Below are 27,225 nucleotides of genomic sequence, written 5' to 3' on the forward strand. Positions count from 1 at the left end.
ACTGAAAGTGGAGACTTCCTACATAGCAGCAAAGCTGAGACCAGATTAGATGTCACGAGAATAAATTCAGGTAAATCAGAGGCAACCGCCATATAAGGGAGAGATGGCTACATCTTGGACTGGGATAGAGGAAGTGAAGATGCAGAAAAACAGATGGATTTAGAAGCTAAGCTGGAGGTGAAATTGATCATCTTTAAGACTGAAGAATGATTCTTAGTTCCTGGTATATGCAGTAGGATGACATGGGATGGCATTCACGTTTTTAAGGAAGGTTGGAAAAAGACTAAGTTGCAGAGGAAGAGACTAAGCTCAGGTTAGGTCTGTCAAACGTGAGGTGCCTTTGAAGCATCCATGTGAGATTGCTTAGTCAGCAAAAGGAAAAGTGGTCCCAGAGAGCAAAGAAACAATTTGAGAGGGAAAAAGGCATGACCGCTATATTGTTTGGCAGCCTTTGGAACGTAGAAGACATTTGTCTAGTTTATCCAATTTGTTGGCATATAATAATCCATAGTAATTTCTTATGACTCGGTATTTTCGTGGTGTCAGTTGTAATGTCTCCTCTTTCATTTATGGTTTTATTTATGTGAATCTTCTCCCTTTGTTCTTAGTCTAGCTAAAGGTTTGTCAGTTTTGCCTCATTAAAAAAAAATAAGATATCAATTTCATTGATCTTTCTTTTTTTTTTTTTTTTTTTTTTTGTCTTTTTGCCATTTCTAGGGCCGCTTCCTGGGGCATATGGAGGTTCCCAGGCTAGGGGTCGAATCGGAGCTGTAGCCACTGGCCTACGCCAGAGCCACAGCGATGCGGAATCCGAGCTGTGTCTGCAACCTACACCACAGCTCACGGCAACACTGGATCGTTAACCCACTGAGCAAGGGCAGGGACCGAACCCGCAACCTCATGGTTCCTAGTCGGATTCGTTAACCACTGTGCCACGACAGGAACTCCTCACTGATCTTTCATATTGTTTTTCTCCTGTGTCCATTTTACTTACACTCTTATTTTTGTTATTTATTCCTTTGCTAACTTTGCACTTAGTTTGTTTAACTATTTCTGATTCCTGGAGGTGTATAGTTAGGTGGTTTATCTGATGTCTTTCTGTTTTGAGTATATGGAGGTATGGTTATAATTTTCCCTCTAAGAACTGCTTTTACAGCATCCCCTAGGCTTTGGTGTGTTGTCCTTCCATTTTCATTGGTTTCAAACTTTTTGAATATTAATGTCTTTTATTTCCTTCCATTATTTTATTCTATTGTTTGGGCCTCTAGTAGAATGTTGGATAGAAATGTGAATAATTGACATTTTTGTATTATTATCCTCCTATGGATAAAGATTTTAGTATTTCATCATTAATTAGGAATTTAGCTACAGGGCTCTTTGTATCAAGCTAAGGAAATTTTCTTCTAAATTTAGTTTACTGTGCTTTTATCAGAAATGAATGTTCAATTAAAACAATTTTTTCTGAAACTATTAAAATAGTCATCATATTTTTTCCTCTTTACTTTGTGGTATTTGATTTGATTTGATTTTTTATTAAGCTTTATTGGCGTATAGCTGACTTACAATGTTGTGTTATCTCCAGGCGTACAGCAAAGTGAATCAGCCATATGTATACATAACATCCATTCCTTTTCAGATTATGCGCCCATATAGGTCCCCATACAGCACAAAGTAGATTCCCTGTGCCACACAGTAGGTCCTTGTTACTCACTCATTCCGTATACAGTAGTGCGTGGTATTTTAAATTAAAGTCTTTTGTACTCTAAACCAACTTTGAACTCCTGGAATATATCCCGTTTGGTTATAATGTATTATCAAACAACCCCCAGCACACACATGTACACACAAGCACACACGATTATGGAGATTTTTAGGTAACCGATTAAATTTCTTGAATATGTTTATGACATTACATTTCCTCTTAGATCCGTTGTATTGCTTTTAAAACATATCTGTTTCACTTACATTTTAGAGTGTATTAGCATACAGTTGTTTCTAATATCCTATTGCTATTTATTTTAGTAAATGCTTTATTTGCATTTGAGAAATAAAACCTCTACCTTAAAGCGATTGGCTGTGTTCTCTGTGTTGACCAATCAGGTTAAGCTACGTATTCTTCAGATCTTCTACAGCTCTTTTGATTTGTCCAACTCCTTGTTCTTCAGTTACTGAGAAGATGTGTTAAAAGATCCAACTATAATTTTACTGTGGACTTGTTACTTTCTCCTTCTTGTTGTGTCAGTCTCTTCTGTGTGTATGTATGTGTGTGTACGTATCCATAATGATATTAAGAAAATTCAGAATTAGTTATTTCATAGTTTTCTGTTGGCTTGCTACTGTAATCATCACAAAATGCTACATTTTATCACTGCTAATATTTATTATGTTAATAGCCACACAAGGTTTTTTTTGTATTTATATATACAGTATGCATCTTTTAAAATTATAGACATTTTATTAAGGGTGTTTTCTAATGTTGTGTTTCATTTTCTTTCAACTTGATTTCTTAATGTAATTACTGTCTTTTTTTAAGTTTACTAGGTTTCTACTGTCTTAGTTTAGTCTCATCTGTTTTTTCCTTTGTTCTTGCCATTTTTGAACCAATAAAATAGGTGCTATTATTGTCGTTACTATAATTTTCTCCAATGATAATTTTTGGTTATTCATTTCTTTCTTTTGTAGAGTTAATATAGGTACTAAAACATGCTTTCTTTACCTCTTAATGTCTATTAAGGTAGCACATTTATTACTTTAACAATATAAGAATTTTATAAGATTGCAACCTCATTAACTCCTTCCCCACCCTTTTAGTTTATGGCTATATTTTTCAGCTCTATATAATTTTAGACCCTTTGTGATTTATTTTCCCCATTTTAAAGAGTAAATATTTTTCATTTTCACCCTTCTTTTCTTTCTAGTGGTTACATTAATTTCCATAATTCTGTCTTTCAGTAGCAATCATTATTCTACATTCTGAATAACATACTTTAGGTGACTAAACACTTATTTTATCTTCTTTTTTGATGAATATTTTCCATTTTAAGATGGAAGTTGTTTTTTCAGAACTTCAAAAATATCATTTCACTGTCTTCTGGCTCCCACGGTTTCTATTGAAAAGTTCACCATGAGTATAAAGACTCTGCTACATTAAAGGTAATGTGCAGAGATCATGATTCTGAAAACCCACTTGTGTATATTCTAAATAAAATATCCCTTGTTCCATAAGGATGCAGACCTGTGTGTACATGTGTGCACATGTGAAAGGTGTTCATCATGGCATTACTTCTGGGGACAGGGAGACTGAAAAAGCTTGGATATCCATAATCAGAAAATGATTAAGAAAACAGGGGTGGTGGCACACTATGAGTGTCTATGAGCGTCTATAAAATAATTAGAAGCAAAAGTCAAATATAAATAACAAACATTTAAAACAACCAAATTAAAAATAAGCAACAAAGTAATATTTAACAAAATAAAAAATATATAGGTTTCTAAAGTAAACATTCAGTAAATGACTTTGTAGTCCCATATCTAAGAACATATGCCAATGGGTAAGACCTGAGAGGAGATGTGAAACTCAGAGATAAAAGCAAAGGAAACAACAGAACAAGACATGGATCTAGAAAAGACAGTGTTGATGTGGCATTGAGTAAAAGGTATCATGAATCTTACTTCACCTTGAAAATACTCATGAGCTTCAATAAACTTTTTAATGAGTCTATCAGTTTGGGATTCACAGGCATACAAGGATATAAATGGTTATTGATAGAGAAATAAGGCAAAAGGACCTAACCCAGGGATATGCTACTATAAAGGAATCCAGAAGAAAAGGAAAGGCACATGAGACCATCAGTAGTTTCCATGAGAATGAAGAACAACATGGGATGTGTGGGATGTTCCAGAAGTGGAAGAAAGAAAATGGACAAAGGAACGATTCAGTTACATCCAGTGTTGCAAGACTGACACAGAGGAGAACCTGTGGGATGGAAGAGCAAGAAAGTAACATGTGAGACTGATCAAAACTCTTTCAGTGAAATGCTGGCATGAAAGGTATTCTGGATAAAGCCAGAGGTGGGTGAGAATTATGTCTGGATGAGTGACTAGAGGTAATGAATATTAGCAATCTTTCGTTACATTTTGCTATCAAGGTGAACAGAAAATATGCGAATTTTGCGATGAACATTTATGTGTCTTGTGCCTTTGTAAAATTAAAAATACTAGAAGATATATCAGAAAATAGAAATTAGTGTAAAGTAACCACATCAGAGGAAGGCAACGTGGATTCTTGAAAGTTGTGCAGGAAAAAGAGACTCTGAAATCCGTTTTATGACATCTGAGACAATGCTTCAAAACTGAGTTTCGTCATAGCCTCTCACCTTCATGTTAATTTAGAAAGAGGCTGAATATTACACAGAAAATGTTTAAGTGAATCAATTAGTTTTATTTTCAGCTCAAAAGAAGAAAAGTACCCACTGTTCTGCACAAGGCTGTACTCATAGAAATGCACTTATTAAAATATTTTATAAATTTCATTGCTCTATGTCTCACTCCACACTATGCAGTCTTTGAAATCTTTCTCAAAAAAGAGAAAACTCATTACCTGGGAGGAAGCAATTATGAGAAAGACTTGGGCAAGGAGAAAACTATTCAGATACCAGGTTTCTAGGTTTCTTAAAAGACGCACAGAGGCTTACACGTCATTATATTATTGTCTTCATGGTAAACTTTCTAGTTTCATCTTTAAGATGTCATTGAGAAAACAAAGAACTTTGGTGAATAAAGAGAATACACAGTGCATTTTTTTCAAAGCTAAATCTGTTCTTAAATTGAAATTCCAATGACAATTAAAAACAGCAATTTCAGTCATCTGGCCCCAGATCCTTGGGTTCACAAGATTCAGTTTTCAGGAAAATTGCTCCTACTCCAAATGAGTATTTTTGTTTCTTGGAACCTGATAATATTGAGACCTGAATTATAGAGAGAACCTGGAGGTGAAAAACTCATGCGGAGGTTGATCTGGCAGGAAAATTATTTGCTAGTCTGCAAACAATATAATGGGGATGGACCTTGCTCTCTTGGCAAGGTCAGTTGCCTATTCTTGGAAAGTCTCTTGCCTAAACAAACAAAGAGAAGCATTTTTGTCTTCTCATCCCATCTGAGGCAAATTTTCCTTTTTCATAAATCATGGGATTTTGTGTTCTTAGAACCTGAAAGGATCCTTATGACACAGTCTTGTATCTGCTTGGTTTTCACCCCATAGACAACAGGATTCATAGTTGGAGGCAAGAGCAGGTAGATATTGGCCACGATGATGTGACACGATGGAGGGATTGTGTGGCCCCCAAAGCGGTGGGAAAAGAAGGAGAAGAAAGCTGGGCTGTAGGAGAAGACGATGGCACAGATGTGGGCAGTGCAGGTGCTGAAGGCCTTCTGCCGAGCTTCTGCCGAGGAGAGGCTGACCACCGCCCGGAGGATCATGGTGTAGGAGACGGTGATGCACAGGATGTCGAAGCCCCCGATCAGGAGGGCCGCCATCAGGCCGTAGACAACATTGGCCTTGATGTTGCCACAGGAGAGCTTGGCCACAGACATGTGGTCGCAGTAGGTGTGGGGTATGACATTGCCTCTGCAGAAGGGCAGGCGCTTGACGAGGAGCGTGAAGGGAATGATGAGGAAGACCCCTCTGAGGAAGGTGGAGAGCCCAGCCTTGGCGATGACGGGATTGGTGAGGATGGTGGCGTAGCGCAGGGGGTAGCAGATGGCCACATAGCGGTCCAGGGCCATGAGCATGAGCACCCCAGACTCCATCCCTGTGAAGGTATGGACAAGGACCATCTGGACCAGACATTCTTCAAAGCTGATTTCCTTGAGATGGAACCAGAAGATGCTGAGGGCTTTAGGGATTGTACTGGAGCACATGACAAGGTCGGTCAGGGAGAGCATGGCCAAGAAGTAATACATGGGCCTGTGCAGGGAGTCCTCACAGCAGATGAGGTAGAGGAGCCCGCAGTTGCCCACCACAGCCACAACATACATGGAGCAGAAAGGGAAGGAAATCCAGAGGTGCAGGTCCTCCAGTCCTGGGATCCCAGTGAGAAGGAAGGAGCGTGGATTCATATCTGTCTGGTTCAGCACGAGCATCATCAAGCTAATTTGATCATTAATCTAGTCTGGTGTTTGTGGATCCTCCTAGACAGACGTAAGAGAAAAAAAAAAATCTTTTTCATCACCATGTCTTCATTCCTTTTGCCTCTTTTCTTCAAGGTACATTTCAGTCGCCATATAACAAATCTTCCTGACTTCCAAGGAATATGAACACAAACATAATTTAAACCAAATGGATTTTTCTGCCTGTGTGTATTATCTTTTCATTCAGTCTTTTATAGAAGTATTTAACAAATACTTTTGATGTCTAACTTGCTTAGTTCTTTAATAGACCAAATGTATCCGTTTATAAAAGATGAACATTTTGTGACTATTTTTCTAAAGCAATTTTTTTTCTCTTGTGGCTGCACCCGTGGCATGTGGAAGTTTCTGGGCCAGGAATTGAATCCCAGCTGCAGCTGCAGCAATGCAGAATCCTTAACCCACTGCCGTGGGGCCTGGGATCAAACTGGCACTGCCACAGAGACAAGCCGGATCATTAACCCACTGCAACCAGAGCAGGAACTCCCCAAAGCTGTTTTTGTTGATATATCATTTAAATATTTGTAATTATGTACATATTCCAGACAGAAAAATCAACATGAAAAATGAAAAATGTAAAATATCATATTTTGAGAAAAAGATAGAATATAGTGGTTTCTCTTGAATGTGGGCATCAGGGGGATAGCAGTGGGGCTAGATATTGGGCCAGGCCAGAATGGCATACTTTATTAATTTCTGAACAGCAGGATTCTCCTAAGGAGACAGTCAGCCTGAGGGACATATCTTGGCTAGCTTTTTTTCAGATGTTATACTGAAAACTGCAGAAGTCAGAATACTTTAAGAATTCTTGGGGAGTTCCCGTCTTGGCACAGTGGAAACAAAAAACAACTAGGAGCCATGAGGTTGTGGGTTTGATCCCTGGCCTTGCTCGGTGGATTAAGGTTCTGGCATTGCTGTGAGCTGTGGTGTAGTTTGCAGACATGGCTCGGATCTGGGCTTGCTGTGGCTGTGGCATAGGCCAGCAGCAACAGCTCTAATTCGACCCCTAGCCTGGGATATCCGTATGCCACAGGTGCAGCCCTAAAAAGACCAAAAAAAAAAAAAGAAAAAGAAAAGAAAAAAGAAAGAATTCTTGAATTGTAGGTTAATGACTAAAATTTGGAAAACACAAATTTAGCCTCTAAAAGCAGAATGTAAATGCATAAATCACTGTAAAAAGATAAACTAGGTGCAAATTTATATACCACTCATCATCAATCTTCATTTCCAAAATTTGTTTTGGCCGCACCTACAGCATGTGGAAGTTCCTGGGCCAAGGAGCAGACCTGCACCATAGTAGCAACCCAAGCCCCTGCAGGGATAACGCCAGATCCTTAACCCACTGCACCACAAGGGAACTCCCCATTTCCAAAATGTATAGGCAGTAATTTTCCACTCCTCCTGCAACCATACCATTCTTAATTCTTTGGACATGAAAATAGATTCTTCCTGGTAGATAGAGCTGCAAAATATATATTGGCTTAAAATATAAGAATGAAAGGACTTATACACAGATTCTAATTCAAGTAATAAGAACAGGGGCAAGCAAGTGGGCAGCTGAAGAAATTGAAACACGATCCTGGTGACTTAGAACGGTTCTCTGTGTATTTTCCATTATTCCCTGACACGGCAGTAGTTCATTCCTGACTTCCACCCAAGCACTCCTACGTATTTGAAGGACTCTTTATGCAGATGCATAGATGTTGTAATCATTTTAATTGAGAAAATATAAATGTTTTCAACAGCGAGGAATAACCATTTCCACTAGAGCTTGCACTATCCCCATGCATCTCCTCTGACTTGTGCCTGGATCGGTAGAATAAAACATTTGTATCTTCAGGGAAAAAAAGAAAAACAGCTCGCGTCCATCTTAGATCCATTCTCCTCTTTACCTCTATGGCTAAATTGAAAATTCTGCTGTCACTGACCCTTATATTGTTAGATTTAGACACGTTAGACTTTGGAAGGCAAAGAAAGGAGGCGATATGTAGCAGGTTCGGTTTCCATGAACTTGGCTGCCGAAGCATCACAGTCTCTGGGCAAATTTTTAACTCAAGATTTTCTTGATGTGAAGACTGTTGACCTAAGCCTGAAGGAAAATGAGTGTTATATATTCCTAATATCCCAAAGGAATATTTCAAAGCATCAGAGACATAGCTGGTATTGGAATCAAGCTAACCTCCAGGGTGTTCAAAGGACAATTGATGCATATCTAAACCAGTATGAGTATGTATACACACGTGTACGTATGAATGCAATTTTGCATGTATGTAGTGGTTATATGAATATGAGTGTAGTTGTACAGTGGAGCATAGATCAGAAATGAGATATTTTAATTAAAAAAAAAAACTAGTGATTTCCCTACTCTAGGGCTCAGTTTCTTTCCCCATTAAGTTTTGCAAAAGCCCCAAAAGAACTAAGTTGAATACCTTTAAATATATAAATAATTTATTCACACAATCATTTATTAAATCTTTCTTTTAAAGTATATTTTTGTCACTTCATTGAAATAACATTTATTAGTGTATTTTTAGACTTTGTTAATATGAGCATATGCCCAGGTAGAAGCTTTAATAGAAATGGAATGATATATCACTACACATATATTGCTGCGTTTATAATTGAGTGTACAGGATAAGCAATGAGATCCTGCTGTGTAGCACTGGGAACTCTGTCTAGTCACTTACAATGGATCATGATAATGGGAGAAAAAAGAATGTTTGCATGTATGTGTAACTGGGTCACCATGCTGTACAGTAGGAAAAAAATTGTATTAGGTAAATAACTATTAAATAATAATAAAATAATAAAATGTAGAGGATTAAAAAATAAAAAAATAATTGTGTATAACTAGCACATTAAATATTCTTCCAAAAGAGGACATTTAAGTCTGCATAAATGTTTATTAAATAGAACATTTTAAAATATTTTCTGTCTTTTTATGCCCAGTTGTTTTTTAAAATTATAATTTAATAAAAATGCTTCAACACATATACTTGTTCATGAATCATGTATGGCACTCTGGTCTTATTATTTATTTAAAACAAATTCCTAGTCATGTATGAGTTTCCACTGTATTGTACAAAGAAAAAGCTTATGTTTAGAAGCTCTATACCAGTTTTATTGGACAAACTGATATATGAATGCCATTTAAATTTAGAGTTGTTTAATGACTAAAGATACTGTAAAAAATTAATAAACAGAAACTTCAATTAAATAGAGTTGCAAGGCCAGCAGGGGGAGCTATCTCACCCTAAAAGGATAGTAGAGCCCAACAGGAAGGGAAAAGACAGGAAGAACAATTTTTTTCCTGGCAAGGACTTAGCCAATAAAAAAATAAAAGCTAAAACTAAAACCAAACAAACCAAAAAGCCAAAGCAAACAAACAAACAAAACCCCAGGGACTCTGTTTCCTACCCACACTCCTCTTCTCCTCTAGGAGTGACATGCTGGGACTAGCACGGGGCTCAACAGGGGGCAGAGCCCAGATGGCAAGTCCTTGCTGCTCCCAACAGACTTGCTTTGCTGGAGAACTATTTGTCAGTCTGTTTGTTTCAGGTCAACCATATTGACATTAAAAAAAAAATTCCTAGGCAGGATCTGAGCCGCGTCTGCTGCCTACACCACAGCTCACGGCAGCACTGGGTCCTTGGTCCACTGAGCAAGGCCAGGGATCCAGCCTGTGTCCCATGGATGCTGGTCTGATTCGCTTCCACTGACCCATGATGGGAACACCTATAGTTCTAGTTTTTTAGAACTTTAAATCCCTATAAAATCCTAATTTTTTTTCATAACATGCTAGGTCAGTTCAATTACATTTATATGCATAGTATGTTCCAGAGTTGACTTTTAAAGGATGATGTTTGTGCATACCCACATATGTTGCTTTTGTTAATTTTAAAAAAGAAAACCCCAAATTGTATTGGAGCTATTATATATCAGCGTGGAAAAAGAAAAGAAAATGTCTAGCCTCATAGTACTCAGTTTTGAAATGTTTTTGTTATTTTTTCCTATGGATCTCACTGAGGTTTTGTGTTTATTTAATATCATTTCTTCGAGAACAAGAAGGAAAGCATAGATATAGAAGAAAAGCTGGCATTGAGTGGTGTCACAGAAGTCACAGCAGACTGATTGGAGAGGTAATTGGCCAGTGATACAACTTGTAACGTAGTCCAATTAGATGAGACTACCGGTGGCTTTGAAGACAGAGTCTTCACCGGAAACTTAAAATTGTGGTGGAAGCCAGGTTACAATAGACATCAAGGAAGCGGAAATAATTTGCTCCAAAAATATTTTCCAGAAACTTGCATAAAAAAGAAGTCCCTAATGGGAGTTCCTGTTGTGGCTCAGTGGTAACGAACCCGTCTAGTATCCATGAGGACGTGGGTTTGAGCCCTGGCCTCACTCAGTGGGTTTAAGGACCTGGCATTGCCATGAGCTGTGGTGTAGGTCACAGACACGGCTCAGATCCCCTGTTGCTGTGGATGTGGTGTAGGCCAGCAGCTACTGTTCCGACTTGACCCCTATCCCGGGAACCTCCATATGCCGTGAGTGTGGCCCTAAAAAAAAGAAGTCACTGAGGTCAAGAGAAATTTTGCTCTTGGGTAAAAAAATCCAATACATTCAAACACACTGTGAACACAAGAAATAGAAGAAATGAGTGATGGTCTGAGCTCCCAAGAGCATATTTTGAAAACTTTGCTGATCAGAGAAATTAGTAATAAACAAATGCAGTAATAAATGAGGAAAGAATGGTTGTCTATGTAAAAAAAAAAAAAAGATTAGAATTTGAGACCGTTGACTTCTAATAATTTCATTTTTATTTCCAGAATAGAAATTAATGGACTGTGAAAACCCTGAGGAGCAGGGCTGTATAAGAGTGGAGTATGACAAAAACAGAGAACTATAAACCATGTAGCAGGTAAAGCATGGCCATGTAGCGAGATCTCAGTTAAAATCTAAAATTATGAACAAATGGTGCTTGCAGTCTGCATGTCTGCGCAGTTTCTTCCCAAGAGCTCTGCTGTGAATAGAGCAACATGTGACACAGAGCCCGGAATTGTTCCGGAGTGGGGTTGAAGGGCTTGTAGGGTCATTTTGAAACATAAAATAGAAATTTGGCTGATGAACTAGGGTGTTTAGAATTGTGTCAAATTCTTAAAAATCCACTGAGATGCTCTCCATTTGAAGATTATAATAACAAATTAATTGAAACCAATGCCCCTCCACCCGCTAGCAAGCCTCCTGTAAGACAGTGTAATGATTGTCTTCATTCGACAAGATAGACGGTGTTCTGCATGCTTTATTGAATTCTTAGCATTAGTTATTGAACATTTGCAAACAGTTTACTCTCATCTGAGTGATGTATCATAATCAAAACGCTCATATTCCTGAGAATGGAAGCTTTTAAAAGCTCATCTCTCATCTTCTGCCCCCAGGACTGATGTGGGAGGGTCTGTGATCTACAACGGGGATCTTACGACTTGTCCTCATGACAGTGCGAGATGGCCAGTGAGAGGATGACGAGGGGACAGTGAGTGCCATCAATACATTTACATACAAGTGTTAATTTCTCAATGAACTGTGTTAGGCCAATTGTCCGAAGCTACTCCTTCTGGAAAACAGAAGACTCGGGATGTACAGTAACAGTTTCCAATCCCAGTTTCAAAAGATGCAATTAAGCACTTTCCACGACATCATGTTGGCTTAGATTGATGGATTCAGGTCACCTTGGGCCTTTTCTCCTTCTACATCAGTGTATGGATGAATGGCTAAGACTTCCTACCCTGATTGGTTGGAGGAAGAGTCTATCCTTTATAGGCTCAGAATTGGATGCAAGGACCTCTTGAAGCCTTTTCCAATTTTATGAACATGTAGCAATACACAGACACCTTTGTCCAGGAATTACGTCCCGGTCACTCAGGCTCAGGTTGGTTCCCTAGAGACTAGAGACAGAAATATATCTGTGACATGAATATGCCAAGATGAGAAACAGCGATTCCTGGCCTAGCCTGTGCCCTCATCCACAGACGTGTTATTGTTTTGCACCAAAGGAGTCTTAAGTTTGAAGCCTTTGATCTGCCACCTGCTAATATCCTGAGTATTGGTGAGTTCTCTCTCTCATCTTGGCTTCAAGTTCTAATGGAGAAACGTAGCATTAGTGCAAACACGCCTGAGTCCCTTGCAGCTCTGATTTCTTTAACTGTGGCTGTACGGTCCTACCTTCTGATCTTTCAGAAGGTAGCACAGCAGCCTAAATTAGGATATGAGAAATCCATGCCCGATGTATTGGGAGAGAGGCAGGGAGTGAGGAAAATTCCAATGAATATGCAGAGGTTCTTCCAACTTAGTTTGGAAGACTCTTCCCCTGTTATATTTTCTGGAGGGAAGTGTAACATCCTGAACCAACTCGATCTTCTCCGCGATGTATTTCTCTTGGAAATGATCGGGAAGGTACTATGGAGGACACCGTAGCTCTATTAAAACCCCTTTCCAGTCTCAAACACCGAGGATCCTTTATTCTTGAAAGTCTTCTCATCATGGGACCAAGTCCCTACTATGCTCCTGGGTCACTCAGATGCTTTGGCACCAGTTCCCTGCCCCCTTTGAAACACCCTGACAACCTTTTCCCTAATTTCTTTGGTCTTAACTCCATACACCATAGGGTTAAGGGCAGGTGGAAAGAGAAGATAGACATTGGCCAAAAGAATGTGAATATGGAGCGGCACATGGCGACCAAAACGATGGGTGAAAAAGGAGAAGAGAGCTGGTGTATAAGAGATCAAGATGACACAGACATGGGAGCCACATGTCCCCAGGGCTTTGGACCGAGCCTCGTGGGAGGAGAGGCGAAGGACAGCTCGTGCAATGAGGATGTACGAAAGACCAATGCAGAACAAGTCAACCCCAATGACCAACAGCGCTGCCGTCAGCCCGTACACACGGTTAGGCCTCGTGTCTCCACAGGCTAGCTTCACTACTGCCATGTGCTCGCAGTATGTGTGTGGGATCACATGGCTTTGGCAGAAGCTCAAACGCCCAATGAGGAAGGGACACGGGAGCATGAGAATAGAGCCCCGCACCATAGCTACCACCCCAATGCGGGCAATGATGGTGTCAGTGAGAACAGTGGCATAGCGGAGTGGATGGCAAATGGCCACATAGCGATCAAAGGCCATGGCCAGCAGCACGGTGGACTCCATCATGCAGAAGGCATGGATGAAGAACATCTGTGCCAGGCAGGCAGGGGCAGAGATGTGTCCAGCTCCACACCAGAGGATGGCCAGCAGCTTGGGGACTGTAGAGAAAGAGGCAGCCAAGTCAACGGTGGAAAGCATGCACAGGAACAGGTACACAGGCTTGTGCAGGGCTGGTTCAGTGGCAATGATAACCAGGATGGTTATGTTGCCCACAATTGTGGCTGTGCCCAGGCAGCACACAGGGAGTGAAAGCCACAGGTGGAACTGTTCCAGACCTGGGATGCCCACAAGGAAGAAAACAGAAGAGTCCAGGAAAGTGTGATTAGGAGACTCCATGGTCTGGCCAAGAGTTCTGGGCCTCTTCTCGAGTCAGAAGCCCTCACATGGTATCACATTACCTAAGGAGATACACAGAACAGAGACGTGAATAAGACTAGAGCTCCTCGTCTCTTACTTACTCCAGATTGGTGTCTATCAGAATGGAGGAGAGGTGAGCTCTCCTAGTCCTCAATTCACCAGATACTGTGTGTTCACAGGTCCTAGAAAAAAAATAAGGGAAGAAACTTCTCCACTTTTGGACTCTCCAGAAGATCCTTCCCTACCATGTAGATGGGTTTAAAGGACAAGACATCGCCAGACGTTCCAAACCTGTGGGCATTGTGTTCATTCTCACAGATCTAGGGGTTAACAGAAGGAGAGATGGTTGGTGGCACATGCTAGTCTTATCACAGCTCAGGACCGATAAACACACATGACCTCCCCAGACAATGGGTAAATGTGGATGTACCAGCAGGTGCTTATGAAGGGCATTGTTGGATGTGTTTCTCCATGAACCTATCCCTGGGAGGGCAGAGGAGGCGAATATCTAAGGTTCTGACTCATTTGACTTAGGGTTTTATTTCTCCCAAGTAAAAACACATCAAGATGAAGTTTGGACTCCTCCAAAAAGGGGACCATTATGGATGGACATGCTTTGAGCTCTCTGCGCCTCCACCCAACATTCAGGCGAGAGTGTATTCCAGAGCCCGGGTTTGTCTTCACATATACTTGGAAGAGGCAAAATTATTTGAGAGCCCGAGGATCTTGAAGGTTTTAAAGTTGGGAGGTATGGTGGTTAAAAAGAGAGGTTGGGATCCATGAAACTGGGAACGAATCGTTGTTATTTACCTCTTATCGATAATGTCTCCTTGAACAAGTCAATATTCCAGTTTTCTGATCTGTGATATGGTAATAATACTTTGTCACATTGTTGAAAATTAAAGAAAACTACCGTGTAGAGTTTATGGCCCGTAGAAGGTGCTCAGGAAAAAATGTCATTTACTATTAAAATCACCTTCATATTAGCAGGAAAGTGATCCCATATCCTATTCAAAATCTTCACACAATTTCCTTAACCACCTCAATTCTAGTATTAGCTTGAATATTTACATACTGAAAACATTTTTGTTTTTGTTGGTTGGCTTGCTTGCTTTTTTTTTAAGCATCGGGATTTATTTTTTTTCTTTTTGGGCTGTCCAGTGCCCTATGGTGTTCCAGGCCAGGGATCAGATCCCAGCCACAGTTGTAACTTATGCAGCTGAGGCAAATGCCAGATCCTTTAATCCACTGTGCCAGGCTGGAGATTGAACCTGCGTCCCAGGACTCCAGAGATGCTGCCAATCCTATTGTGTCACAGCAGGAATTCCATGAGTAATGAAAACATTTATACCATGAGAATTATAGAGTAAACCTGCTAAGTGTTCTTTATGCATATATTTTTATGCAATCTCTATAATTATATGACAAGCATTAGGAGACTGGAAAACAGCTTCCCTGTCTGCCCTTAGCCAAACGGGATGTACTTAGCTCTGGTTTTGATGACACAGATTTGCTCACTGAGCTAATGTGAACTTCTAATCAACATGGATAATAGAGAAGACGTCAGGTGAAGAAGCAAAAAAGCCCTTCTCGCTGCATCACCCCAACCACCTCGTTTACGCCAGATAATTCCACAGTCTTCTCATGCCTTCACTCACCCTTACCCAAGAGAGTTAACTTATGGATGGTTCGTTGAGTTCCCTCTTGCTTTTTAAGTCTCTGCCTCTTTGCTCATGACTTTTTTTCTCATAGAAGTTGGACTGAACACATATCACCACCCATCCCTTGACTGGATTGGCTCCTAATTTGATTGAAGCAAGTGAACCTTACTTGTCATTGATGCCGTTTCTTTCCAAGGAATCTCAACCTTTGCACACACCGACACTGTCACAGGACCACGTGCCCTTATCCTCTCCCTGCCCCACACCATCACTTACATAAACTGCTTCATGATATTGATAAATATTTGTGACCGTTCTTACTCACACCTCAGTGTGAATGCATCCCTCTGACTGAACCTCTAATCCGGGTCTTATTGTGATATTAAAGCCAAGGCCCTCAATGAGGTAAAAGTTGTGACATCACAATTTGGAGAAAGATGGGACGGAGAAAACTCTCCACGCCTGAAACTGCACCGCAAACCAAAGGCTGTCACTCTGTCTGCACAGAAGCACAGCTAAACTGGGGCTCCCTCTGCCCATTGTAAGGCCATCGGACCATGAACAGCTCAGTGGAATCATTAAGGTTCTGGGGATGCCCTCTGCCCAGTTTCTTGTAGTTGACCTCTGCTATGTGTCACTGGGTGCACACATTTCTCTCGAGTGCTTTGTGAGTAATTATTTCTTGTTAGCAATTTAAGGAGTATCATAGTGAATGGCTTGGATTTTCGTCATCATGCCTCCCATTCTGCTGGTGTGGCTAACATATCACTGGCTTCTTCCTCTGCTGGAGGCTCCCCACCTGGCTTCCCCTTTGCAACCACTGAGTTGAAGGACAAACTAAAACTCCTGTTTTAGGGAGTTGGCTAAAAAAATCCCAAATTGGGTTACACAGAGCGGTCATTTAGCAAAATCCCCTTTCCTGACTTCCAAACCTCATTCTTCCTGCTTTGAAATAAATTCCCATTCACCACTCACACAGGTAGACTTTTCTTGAAGGCTGAGAAACATCCTCTGTGCAGTTTTTCCCAGCCCAACCTCACATGACTCCAGGACAGCAGAGAGAAGGCGCAGCGTTGTGGAAATATCTTCAGAAGATCAAAAGAGCATTGCGAGTCTCCCATCCTCAACAATTGAACACTGCGCTAAGAGGTTGTTATACGCCTCTTGTTGTTATAAAACCGACCTGAAAATCCCACTTGGGAGGTAGGTGGGTTGCACTGCGTTTGGGGCCAGAGCCATCTAGGGAGCTTCTGTGTTTCCTAGGAGACAGAACATCCGAGCTTTCTTTTCTAGTTGAGCAGAACAGGATTTAGAGGTGAAGGTACAGGTTTTGTTAAAGAGTCAGAGAAGGGGTGTTTATAGTCTGCTCCCTTGGAACTCTTTTTCTGGTTTTATTTTGTTCTGGTTTTGAATCTTTACCTCTCAGTGCCTATTTATCTAAGGGCTCCTAACATTTTAACGTCAGGGAGGCTACAGGTGCTGCGGTTATTGCACCTGGACCCTTTTCTGTTTCCAATGCAGTTCAAGCTCCTGGGGATCCCAGGATGGATATATTTTCTCTCCCACGCCACTCAGTTTATCCCGGGCCTGATCTGCTACATTGATTCCCTCCCGGGACTCCACTACTATGTAACTTTACTGCACATGTCCCCCAATGGCCACTGTTGCACAGAGTAAATAGCTTTGCAAAATGCTTCATCTTTTTTTTTTCTTTTTGAATTATCTGTGTAAGATAGAGCAAGCTAGTAATAGAACTCAGTAGGAAATTATATTGGGATCTGGAAGAGGCAGTTATCACCATGTGAAATAATTTTGTTAAGAAGACATATATTCAACATTACTAAGCCTGCATCTCCTGATGTCCTTTGCTGAGATTATCCATTGTGCTTATCTCAGTAAACTGTATGGTCAGAGAGCTCCTTAGCATTCAAACCACAACCCAGCTTTCCCTGGGTCTCATTCACTCTTGGTATCGATACTGCCACACACAAAGAGTTGACTTATCTGGTGTAACCTTGCGGCTTATAGAGGATACTGCACCATGGGTTCCAAGACTCTTTCAGATCATGAAAAACTGTACTAAACTTCTATTCCCAGAAAAGCAGCCCCAGCCATCATCTAAGGCCCCACATTATTCAGGGAGACGTCTAAGCATTGTCTGCAGAATTAGGGTCTCTCTCCACAATTTACTACAGGCCTTGGTCTCCTCACCACTGTTCTAAAGTTTCCTTTGGTCACTGTCTCCTGCAGTCACACCATATGTAAATGGATCTCTCTTGGCCAAGGGCAGTCCCCACAACTGCACTAGATCGATGTCAGCTACGTACTCTCGATCCTGGTTCCTGAGCGACTCTCTGAAGTCAGCAGTTTCCAAACTTTCGTGTGCTTCAAAATGACCTATAGCTCTTCTTAAAACATGGATTGCTAGTCCACAGCCCCAGAATTTCTGATTCACTAAATTTGGAGCAGGGCCCCCAGCTTTCCTTTCTAATGACTTCTCAATCTATGCTGATGCTGCTGCCTGGGGGATCACACTTTAAGAACCACTGCTTTAAAGAAATGATTTTTTTTTTTTGATTTTTCGATTGTATTTTTCTTACCAAATTGCTATGTGATCTGCACTCCTCGAGAGTTCTATTGGACAGTATATCTGCCATAAACATCTTTAATATGTTGCCTTAAAGATTTAGAGCAGGGCAGGCGTTCAACAATTATTTTCCAGAAAATGGCCCTGAAACTTATCTGTCTATGGCTAAACTGCCTTCAAGAAACTTTCAATCTTGGGAGTTTCCGTTGTAGCTCAGCAGGTTACGACCTGACTAGTATCCGTGAGGATGCAGGTTCAATCCCTGGCCTCGCTCAGTGGGTTAAGCCTCGCTCGTTGCTGTGGCTGTGGTGTAGGTTGCAGATGCAGCTCTATTTGGCCCCTAGCCCAGGAATTTGCATATGTCACAGGTGTGGCCCTAAAAAGAGAAAAAAAAAAAAAAAAGCCTTCAATCTGTTCCACTCCTATTATTTAAATGAGAAATAAAAACAAAACAAGGAAGAACTAAAGATTTGTAATGCTTTTGTTCATCCCCTAAAACAAAGTCCCTCTCAGAAGATCGGGGGAAAGTCCTGGGTGTTCTTTCTCTGGAGCCTGTGACGGCTCTGTGATGGGTCAACACACACATTGTGTGTGGAGGGGAAATTGCCCCTTCGATTCCTGCTGAGTTCTTGCGGCTGGACTCGTAGTAACATTGAAGCAGACGGATTAACAGGCGAAAAAGAAACACATTTAATTCATGCACATGGAGGTCTCATAGAGACGGATCCTAATAAGCCGGCAAAGCAGAAAGTTTTTGTACTTTTTAGACAAAGAAACAATACATTTGTGAGGAACCTTGGCTACCGTAAATAATGCTGCATTGAGCAGTAGGGCGCATGTCTTTTGAATCAGTAGTCAGTAGTTTGTACCTCTTCTTTTTTTTGTCTTTTGTCTTTTTATGGCTGCACCTGTGGCCTGTGGAGGTTCCCAGGCTAGGGGTCGAATCGGAGCTGTAGCTGCCGGCCCACCCCACAGCCACTCCAGATCCTTAACCCAATGAGTAAGGCCAGGGATCAAACCCGCTTTCTCATGGATGTTAGTCAGGTTTGCCCACCCCTAAGCCACAACGGGAACTCCTGGTTTGTACCTCTTAATCCCCTGTGACTGTCCTGCCACCTCCACTGTCCTCTACCCACTGGTAACAACTAGATTGTTCTCTGTTTCTGTGAGTTTGTTTCTGTATTATTATATTTATTCATTTGTTTTATTTTTTGGTTACCTCTTCTGACTTATTCCACTAAGCAAAATACTCTACAGGTCCGTCCATGGTGTTTCTAATGGTAAATTTTCATTCTTATTTATGGCTGAATAATATTCCATTGTATATGAAATTTTTCTTTATCCATTCATTTGTAGATGGACACAAAGTTTGCTTCCAAAGCTTGGCTACTGTAAATAATGCTGCTCTGAACACTGGGGTGCATGACTTTTGAATTAATGTTTTCATTTTTTTGGACATATACCCAGGGGTATAATTGCTGGGTAAGGTGGTATTTTTCTTGTTTTGAAGAAACTTCATACTGTTTGTGGGAGTGGATGTGGCTGCACCTACTTCTATTCCTATAAACAGTGTACTAAGTTTCCTTTTTCTCTATATCCTCACCAAGATTTGTTATTTGTAGATCTTTGGATGGTGGCCTTTCTGTCATGTGCGAGCTATGTTCTTTTGGTTTTACTTGCAATTCCCTTATGACTAGCAATGTTGAGTATCTTTTAATTTGCATGTGGACAATCTGTATGTCTTCTTTGGGGAAAGAAGCCCTTCTGCCATTTCTTAATTGGTTTTGGTTTTGGTTTTTGATATTTACTTATTAGAGCTGTTTATGTATTTTGACTATTAACCCCTATCTGTCATTACATTTGCAAGTATTTTTCCCCCATTCAATAGGTTGTCCTTTTTTTGGTCAGTGGTTTACAGTGCAAAAGGTTTTGGGTTAATTAGATCTCATCTGTTCATTTCTACTTTTGTTTCTTTTGCTTTAGGAGACAGATCCAAAAACATATTTCCATGATTTAAACTTGAGTGACGGAGTCCCCCCTGTGGCTCAGCAGGTTAAGAACCCAACATAGTGTCCATGAGGATGCAGGTTTGATCCCTGGTCTCCCTCAGTGCATTAAAGATCCGGTGTTCCCTCAAGCTGTGGTGTAAGTTGAAGATGCTTTGCATCCAGTGTGTGGCGTAGGCCTGCAGCAGCAGCTGCAGCTCCTATTTGACCTCTAGCCCAGAAACTTCCATATGCTGCAGGTGTGGCCCTTAAAAAAAAAAAAAAAAAAAAAAGAAGAAGAATCTCTATCATAGTGATAGAGCTTTAAGAAGGATTTTGAAATTTAGTATTCTTTTTCCTAACTTTAAAGTCAATTACCATAATTATTTAAATTGTGCTAAAATGCTAACATTTTTCAATAATTCTTACATTCAGTGGTTTCATTTTGTTTAACATTTATTAGAAATAGGGTCAGAAGTTCCCATTGTGGCTCAGAGGTAATGAGCCCTGCTAGTGTCCATGAGGATGCAGGTTTGATCCATGGCCTTGCTCAGTGTGTTAAGGATCCGATGTTGCCATGAACTGTGGTGTAGGTGGAAGACACAGCTTGGATCCCACATTGCTGTGGCTCTGGTGTAGGCCGGCAGCTGTAGCTCAGAGGTATCTACCCCTAGCCTGGGAATTTCCATGTGCCACACTTGTGGCCCTAAAAAGCAAAGAGAGAAAGAGAGAGACAGACAGACAGACAGACAGACAGACAGACAGAAAGAAAGACAGGAAGGAAGGAAGGAAGGAAGAAAGGAAGGAAGGAAGGAAGGAAGGAAGGAAGGAACAAAGAGAAAGGGGTCATTTCAGTCTAACTATTCAGTCTTATACTTGCATTATTACATAGTGTAACTGATCTTATGATAACCATGTTTTTAAATGATTAGGTAGAAATTTCATTTACTACAATGATTTAGCCTCTTTCAACATGAGAGTGCTTTATCATTTAAATTCGTGTATGTCCATGATCTGAATTACCCATAAATAACACTTCAGAAACAGGGAGTTTCCTGATATGTAAGCTTTTCTACGATGGGGATCCTGGTCACAGGAGTCTTTGAAATAATCAACTGGATGCATATTTTCCCTGACAATGAAGTCTTCTAGTATATGTATCACAACAAGCCATGAGTTCTGAGTCTATACGTGTCATCTTTAAGTTTCTTCATTTTTGCCATAAGCATCCATATCGTCACAGTCACTAATTGATACTATGAAGATGCTGCATTGCCATGGATTAAAAAAAATTCAGTTACTACTTGTTAAAGAGGTATCTAAGGTAAGTATGCCAAGTCCCTTTTGACAATAATAAGCTATTTAGAAACAGAGTTAGAGAAATAGAATGAAACAAATAGAAACTTTCCACCAAGACAAGAAAAGGTTACCTTGGATCATTTACAGGAAAGGTTTGTATGGGGTTGGTGACTGTGAACACAGGTGTGAAAACCATCAGGAGACCCTTTGCTGGAAGAGTGGTTCTATGTACAAAGAGCTGTCTTAGGCTGTCCCCTTTTTAGAGTACAAACACATCGGTTCTTCATATAAGCCAGCACACACGCACACACTCCCTCATGGTCTATTCTTTCCACAGCTCATCTGGAGATACAAGCGGGTCTTGGATGATTGGGCAAAGGTGTTGTCAGTTGTCCTCATTGTTCACTTACGCACAGGTATCGTGTCAGGACTTACAGCCTATGGAGGTCCTCTGCACAGGCATTTGGCCACCTTGGTTTGTATTTCTTTCATCTTTATGCCATAGATGATGGGGTTGAACACTGAAGGCAGGAGAAGGTAGAGATTGGCAAGGAGAATGTGGGCATGAGGTGGGATATTGTGACCAATGCGGTGGGTGAGGGAGGAAAAGAGGGCAGGGCCATAAGTGACAAGGATGACAAAAAGGTGGGCTGAGCAGGTGTTAAGGGCTTTGCAGGTGGCATCTCGAGAATTGAGGCGTATCACGGCCTGCAGGATGAGACCATAGGAGAAGCCAATCAGCAGTAAATCAAGTCCCACCACAAGCAGAAGCACAAAGAGACCATAGATACGGTTAGGTCTGGTGTCATCACAAGCCAGTTTCACCACAGCCATGTGGTCACAGTAGGTATGAGGAATGGCCATACGGCAGAAGGTCAACCTTTGAAGCAGCAGAGGCATTGGTAGGATGAGAATCACACCCTTGGCTAGAGCTACAAGTCCTAGGCGTCCAACTAAGAAATGGCTCATGACGCTGTTGTAGCGTAATGGCTCACACACAGCCACGAACCGGTCAAAGGCCATTGCAACAAGTAGGGCTGATCGTACCACAGATGCTCCATGGATGAAAAACATCTGAGTGAAACAGGCATTGGCCGCTATATCCCGATCATTGAACCAGAAGAGAAAGAGGAGTTTAGGCACCAGAGCCAGAGTGGATGTGAGGTCAGCCGCCATCAGCAGAGCTAGGAGCAGGTGCATGGGTGTGTGAAGTGTGGGCTCTGTGGCCACCAGGAAGAGGATGGCACCGTTTCCAATGAGGGTGGCCAAAAACATGAAGGAGAAAGGAAAAGATAGCCACAAGTGCTGTGACTCTAAGCCAGGTATGCCCATCAGAGTGAAGGTTGTAAAGCTGGAGCGGTTGAAGAGGGCATCGTAGAAACTGTTGCTGGTTGTTAAAGACAGTTTGGATCCCTGCCAGTGAGACATGGTGGTGTGTCGTTTTTTCCTACCAGCTGGGCTTTTAAGGACTCACCTGAGATGGGGCTCAGAGAAAGATGGAAAGATACCTCTTTGGAAGCATGGGATCTTCAATACGGCTTCAGTTCTATCTCTAAGCTTCTACGTTATTTTCACATTCACTTCTTCATGAGCCTCAGGCTTGTTTTCCGTGTAAGTGACGTCGTAATGGAGCTTTACTCTCATCGCTCCCAGTTCAGCAATTCTATACTTGAAACATTTTGCCTGCAGTTCTGAGTAAGAATAGAAAAGATTTTCAACCTCAATTAAAGGGTGTAAGAATCTTATAAAGGAACCGTAACCTTCTCATTGGGAAGCTTCCTATGTAGAAAGGATATATGCTTACTCCCCTTTTGTTGCAAGAGCACCGGGCTGCTGGGATCTCGGTGAGGTTCTCTGCTTTTACACGTTCCCCTGCTTTCAGGGGTCTACTCTCTGGTTATGATCTCATTTCTCAACACAGGAGCCCTCTGGTCGTTGGACAAAATATGACAGATGTAATGTCCAAACAAGGACACCATCAGGTGGCTGCCCCTGTAGGGTAAGGCCTGACTGTTAGATTTTCTTTGTTTGGGATGCAAATGCCTGCCTTCACCTTTGATTGTCAAGGCATCTTCTTCAAAGAGCGTTAACTCACACAAACACATTACAGGCTAGAGGACTAGACAAAGAGGGAGGCTGGGTTCCTTTATTTTAGAGACCTTGGTTGTGTTTGGTAGGTGACCATTTGGGTCTCTCTGCCCACACTTTACCTTTATGCTTCTATGCTTAAATTAACCAACAGTGAGCTTGCAAAATCCGAGCCCCCACCCTTCACGTCAATAAAAGGAGAACCTAAGCCAAGGAGCTCTCTCTCTCTCCCTGTGACCTCTCTGGGTGGCCCTAAGTGTGCCATGTAATTTATAGGATCTGTAAGTAATAAACCTTCTTTCGCTGCAGATTTTCCTAATGCTTGTTGCTGAGGGCATCTTGCATTCTTACTAAGAACCACAAGGGTGGGCCAGCCACAGCACTGGTTATCCATAAGCTGAGTCAGGTGCAGAACTGTCTCCTACTCTCAAGCTGTGCATTTATTTATGCATTTGAGGAACAGTGCCCGAGGATTTTCTTGTGACTCGTGCAATCTTTCTTTCATTCCACCTGGCCCTCATGTGTAGACTGAGTCCGCTTTAATCCTGAGTAGTGTACTACTCATTCGTCCAGTGGGCTATTAATTTATTCTTCATCTCTATCATGAAGTTCTTTGAGCACAAGTTCATTCCTTCTTCAGCGTTTGCTCTTGCTGTTCAATCTCCCTACATATCTTCACATGACCCACTCCCTACACTTATGTGGGTCTTAGAAAAAAAAAAAAAACTTCTGTTTTCATCACACTAACAACATGTAATCTTCTGAAACATCCATTTTTCTCTACCCCCACTGACATTTTTTATGCTTCATAGAGCCAGAGGAGTGGTTCCAAGTCTTAGTTGCATAGTAGAAAAATCTGAAACGTTTGCAAATGTCTGGCTCTTAGAAAACATAGGTATACTAAGGAATAGTGAGAAATTCAGTGCGACCTTGCTGACAAATGCACGGACTTCAGGAGACAGGATTAGAAGTAGGTCTATGACTGACAGCTCCTTTTGCCAAAAACGCTTTCCATAGTTCTTTCTTCTTTTCTTGACAAACTCAAGAGTTATCCTCAGTTAGCTCAGTCTTATCCTCACTTTCCGCACTTGCTCACATCATGGCGCTGCCCATATCCATGTTCTGTTGCATAGCATCAAGCTAAGTTTTCTTTCTTTAATCAATCTGCCTTCATTTAAGATGTATTTATTAAGTGCTCACCATGAGCCAGGATTTGTATATCAGCTCTCCTTGGTCATATCTAACAATGTTTCTGCATTATTTAAAAACCATCTGACTCTCGAATCTTTTGCTCCTTCAGCCCCTACACCTCCTGTCAACTTGCTCAGCTTTCTGACTGAGGCAGTACGTTCAGATACCCAGAGCAGAGGGTGCTGAGTGGCTAGCAAATGAGTGGCCAGTCAGATAGAATTAATGGACTACAGATAGAAGGCACTTAGGGAACACAATCTGATTGAAAGAGGGGATCTAGGGGCAGCTTTAATGATTTGCATCAGAACTTACTGGAAAGGCTGTACTATAGTCTTCCTACCAGCTTCTTATCTTCTGATACCAGTGCCTTGTCGCTCAGAGTCACAGCTGAATCTGCCTAATTTGTGCTTCACAGAACACATTTTATTTTTTGCTGAGTGGATCTAACCCTGGAAGGGGATCCTTGCCTACCCTTGGTCTCCTCTTACTTCTTTTTCCTGGGACACAACACATAAGCTGCCTTTCTACAGGGAACCAAGCTCTGACACTATGTAAGGGAAACTTTGAACTCTGGTTTCATCATCCAACAACTCTGGGAGCAACCATGACTCTCTCAAAGAAAGAGGGAGAGTAACTTTTTAAAAAGGACCAGTTTATTAGGGGATCCCACTGGGCTTCATTCAAAAAGCAATATACCCTGAAAAAGAGTTCTCAGGGGAAAAGGGATCATTTTGCCTTTCCCAGTGTTTACGTAATGATGGTATTATATGACTTACCTCTATGTGGCGGATGCCCATAGATACAGCTTTAACCCTTTAATGGGAATAGAGACTTTTGAATATGATCATGCTTCAGTGGATAATAGTCTGCAGCCCTACAAAACAGTGAATGCTGTGTAGGGGAGCAAAATTCTCCACCTTAAATTTCTAGGAACACCGTAAGCAATAAAAACAAACATCTGTCCATCAATAGGTAACTGCTGAAATAAATGCTGACAAATACAGAAAGGAATATGACAGAGTCATGCAAAGGAATGAAACAGGTATGTCTGTGCTAATGGGATGATTGCTAAGAGATATCGCTAAAGAACAAAATTTAAATTGTAGTAATACATTCCTATTTATATGTTTGTAAGCTACAATTTAAGGTCACACACAAAAGTATTCTTTGTTCAATTTTTCCTATACATTTTTTCCATGGGAGGCATGTAGAGACGTCTATCTTATCTTAAAACGCATTTTTCTTAAGTTCACTTAATAATTAGCTCAACATTAGAATATTCTATCACCAGATTTAGAGTGGTCCCCAAGCAGGACCATCCATCCAGATCTCAACGTCCTGATCCTAGTTTTCAGGACTCCAGTTTATCTAAACAACAAGGTCTGGTTACGCTATAGTGGACAAGGGGTGTGATGTTTTGTGGTATTAAAAAAAGAGCGATAATAAAAATTTTAGAACAGTTAAATACAAAATTAATTGGTTTTGCCATTAATACCGTATTTAAGCAAAGGATAAACCATTCAATGTAATGAGGTGAGAGGAGACAACACAAATTGAAATCATTTTTTCTCACCTACCAGCCATGACTTAACCTTCATCTGATCAATTCCAGGTTTGTAGCTCAGAAATCCTTCCGTGAAATCAGACCATCTCTGAGTCAGCTCTGCTGCCTTACAGCAGATATCAACAGATCACAGTTCATATCCAAATCCACCAAACGCCGGTGAAGTTTTCTCTCATTATGGTCAGTCGTGGTGTGTATATTCCCTGTGTGACCCTACCTCCCATTCTTCTGCCATTAACTTACTTGAATTAGTACTTATGTTCTCAATTTTAGTCCTCTCTCATATTTGAAAATGAATCAAATTTGTAGCTGCTTCCATAGAACACATGACCTATAAACTCTGAGCACTCCCTAATACTCCCCAGAATGATAACAAAATATCTTTTTTCACATTGAGTTTTGCATAGAACTTTATAATTTGAAACAAATAAAGAAACAAAGAAAAACAAAGCAATGCGTGTCAAAACCTGAAGCATTCACCATATGCAAAACAGGCCCTCAGTGAGTGGTACACATGTAGAGTATCAGACCCTGATGTTAAGATCTGAATATGCAGATCTATCTGCAGGCATCATCACCACAGATTTGAATATTGAAATGTTGTGGCTGGCCTGTAAGACTCCAGGACCCAAGAAGGTGATATTTCAAAAGGAATAAGACAAAATGTAAGGAGACACGTAGCTAGATAAATATATTTTATTTTCTAAGATTAACTAAAGTTGAGAAGTGGTGAGTATGTTATCATACTCTCAGATGTATTGGTTTATTAAAACTGCGACAGGGACTAAAGCTTTAAGAAGAGAACTTCCGAGCAGTATCGTTTTAAGTAGAGACGTTGAAAATGCCTAAAAGTCTATGGTAAACTAATGAGAGGTTTATTTGGGAAAAGCATTTCCAGTCACATGATATAAAATTTTGTATCTCGCAAGTGGAAATAAACTCTTAGTTTCAAATACAAACTAAGAAAGCTGCACTTGACACCACCGGATATGACTAAGAGAATACCACCAAGCCTCCAACAGAGACGTCAGCTCTCCTGCAGGTGCATGGACGATAATCAGGAGAGGAGTGTAGCAGTGCCTTTATTTCTCTCCAAACGGGGCATGAG

At 41.0% G+C, this 27,225-nt stretch overlaps 3 protein-coding genes across 3 annotated transcripts; all 3 read right to left on the bottom strand.

Annotated features, from left to right (window-relative positions):
* Positions 5,176–6,141, bottom strand: LOC100523809 (olfactory receptor 52N4-like). The gene has a single exon (XM_003129486.4). The coding sequence runs from the start codon at positions 6,139–6,141 to the stop codon at positions 5,176–5,178; it is 966 nt and encodes a 321-aa protein (XP_003129534.4).
* LOC100523983 (putative olfactory receptor 52P1) lies at positions 12,756–13,730 on the bottom strand. The gene has a single exon (XM_005667074.1). It carries the CDS (start codon positions 13,719–13,721, stop codon positions 12,756–12,758), a length of 966 nt encoding a protein of 321 aa, XP_005667131.1. The 5' UTR covers positions 13,722–13,730.
* LOC100524159 (putative olfactory receptor 52P1) lies at positions 21,713–22,702 on the bottom strand. Its single transcript, XM_003129488.2, has one exon. It carries the CDS (start codon positions 22,700–22,702, stop codon positions 21,713–21,715), a length of 990 nt encoding a protein of 329 aa, XP_003129536.2.

Source organism: Sus scrofa, chromosome 9 (assembly GCF_000003025.6).
Source record: "Sus scrofa isolate TJ Tabasco breed Duroc chromosome 9, Sscrofa11.1, whole genome shotgun sequence".
Lineage (NCBI taxonomy): Eukaryota > Metazoa > Chordata > Mammalia > Artiodactyla > Suidae > Sus > Sus scrofa.

Coding starts and splice junctions, on each gene's coding strand:
- LOC100523809 (XM_003129486.4), bottom strand. CDS start 6,141: ATGCTCGTGCTGAACCAGACAGATATGAATCCACGCTCCTTCCTTCTC.
- LOC100523983 (XM_005667074.1), bottom strand. CDS start 13,721: ATGGAGTCTCCTAATCACACTTTCCTGGACTCTTCTGTTTTCTTCCTT.
- LOC100524159 (XM_003129488.2), bottom strand. CDS start 22,702: ATGTCTCACTGGCAGGGATCCAAACTGTCTTTAACAACCAGCAACAGT.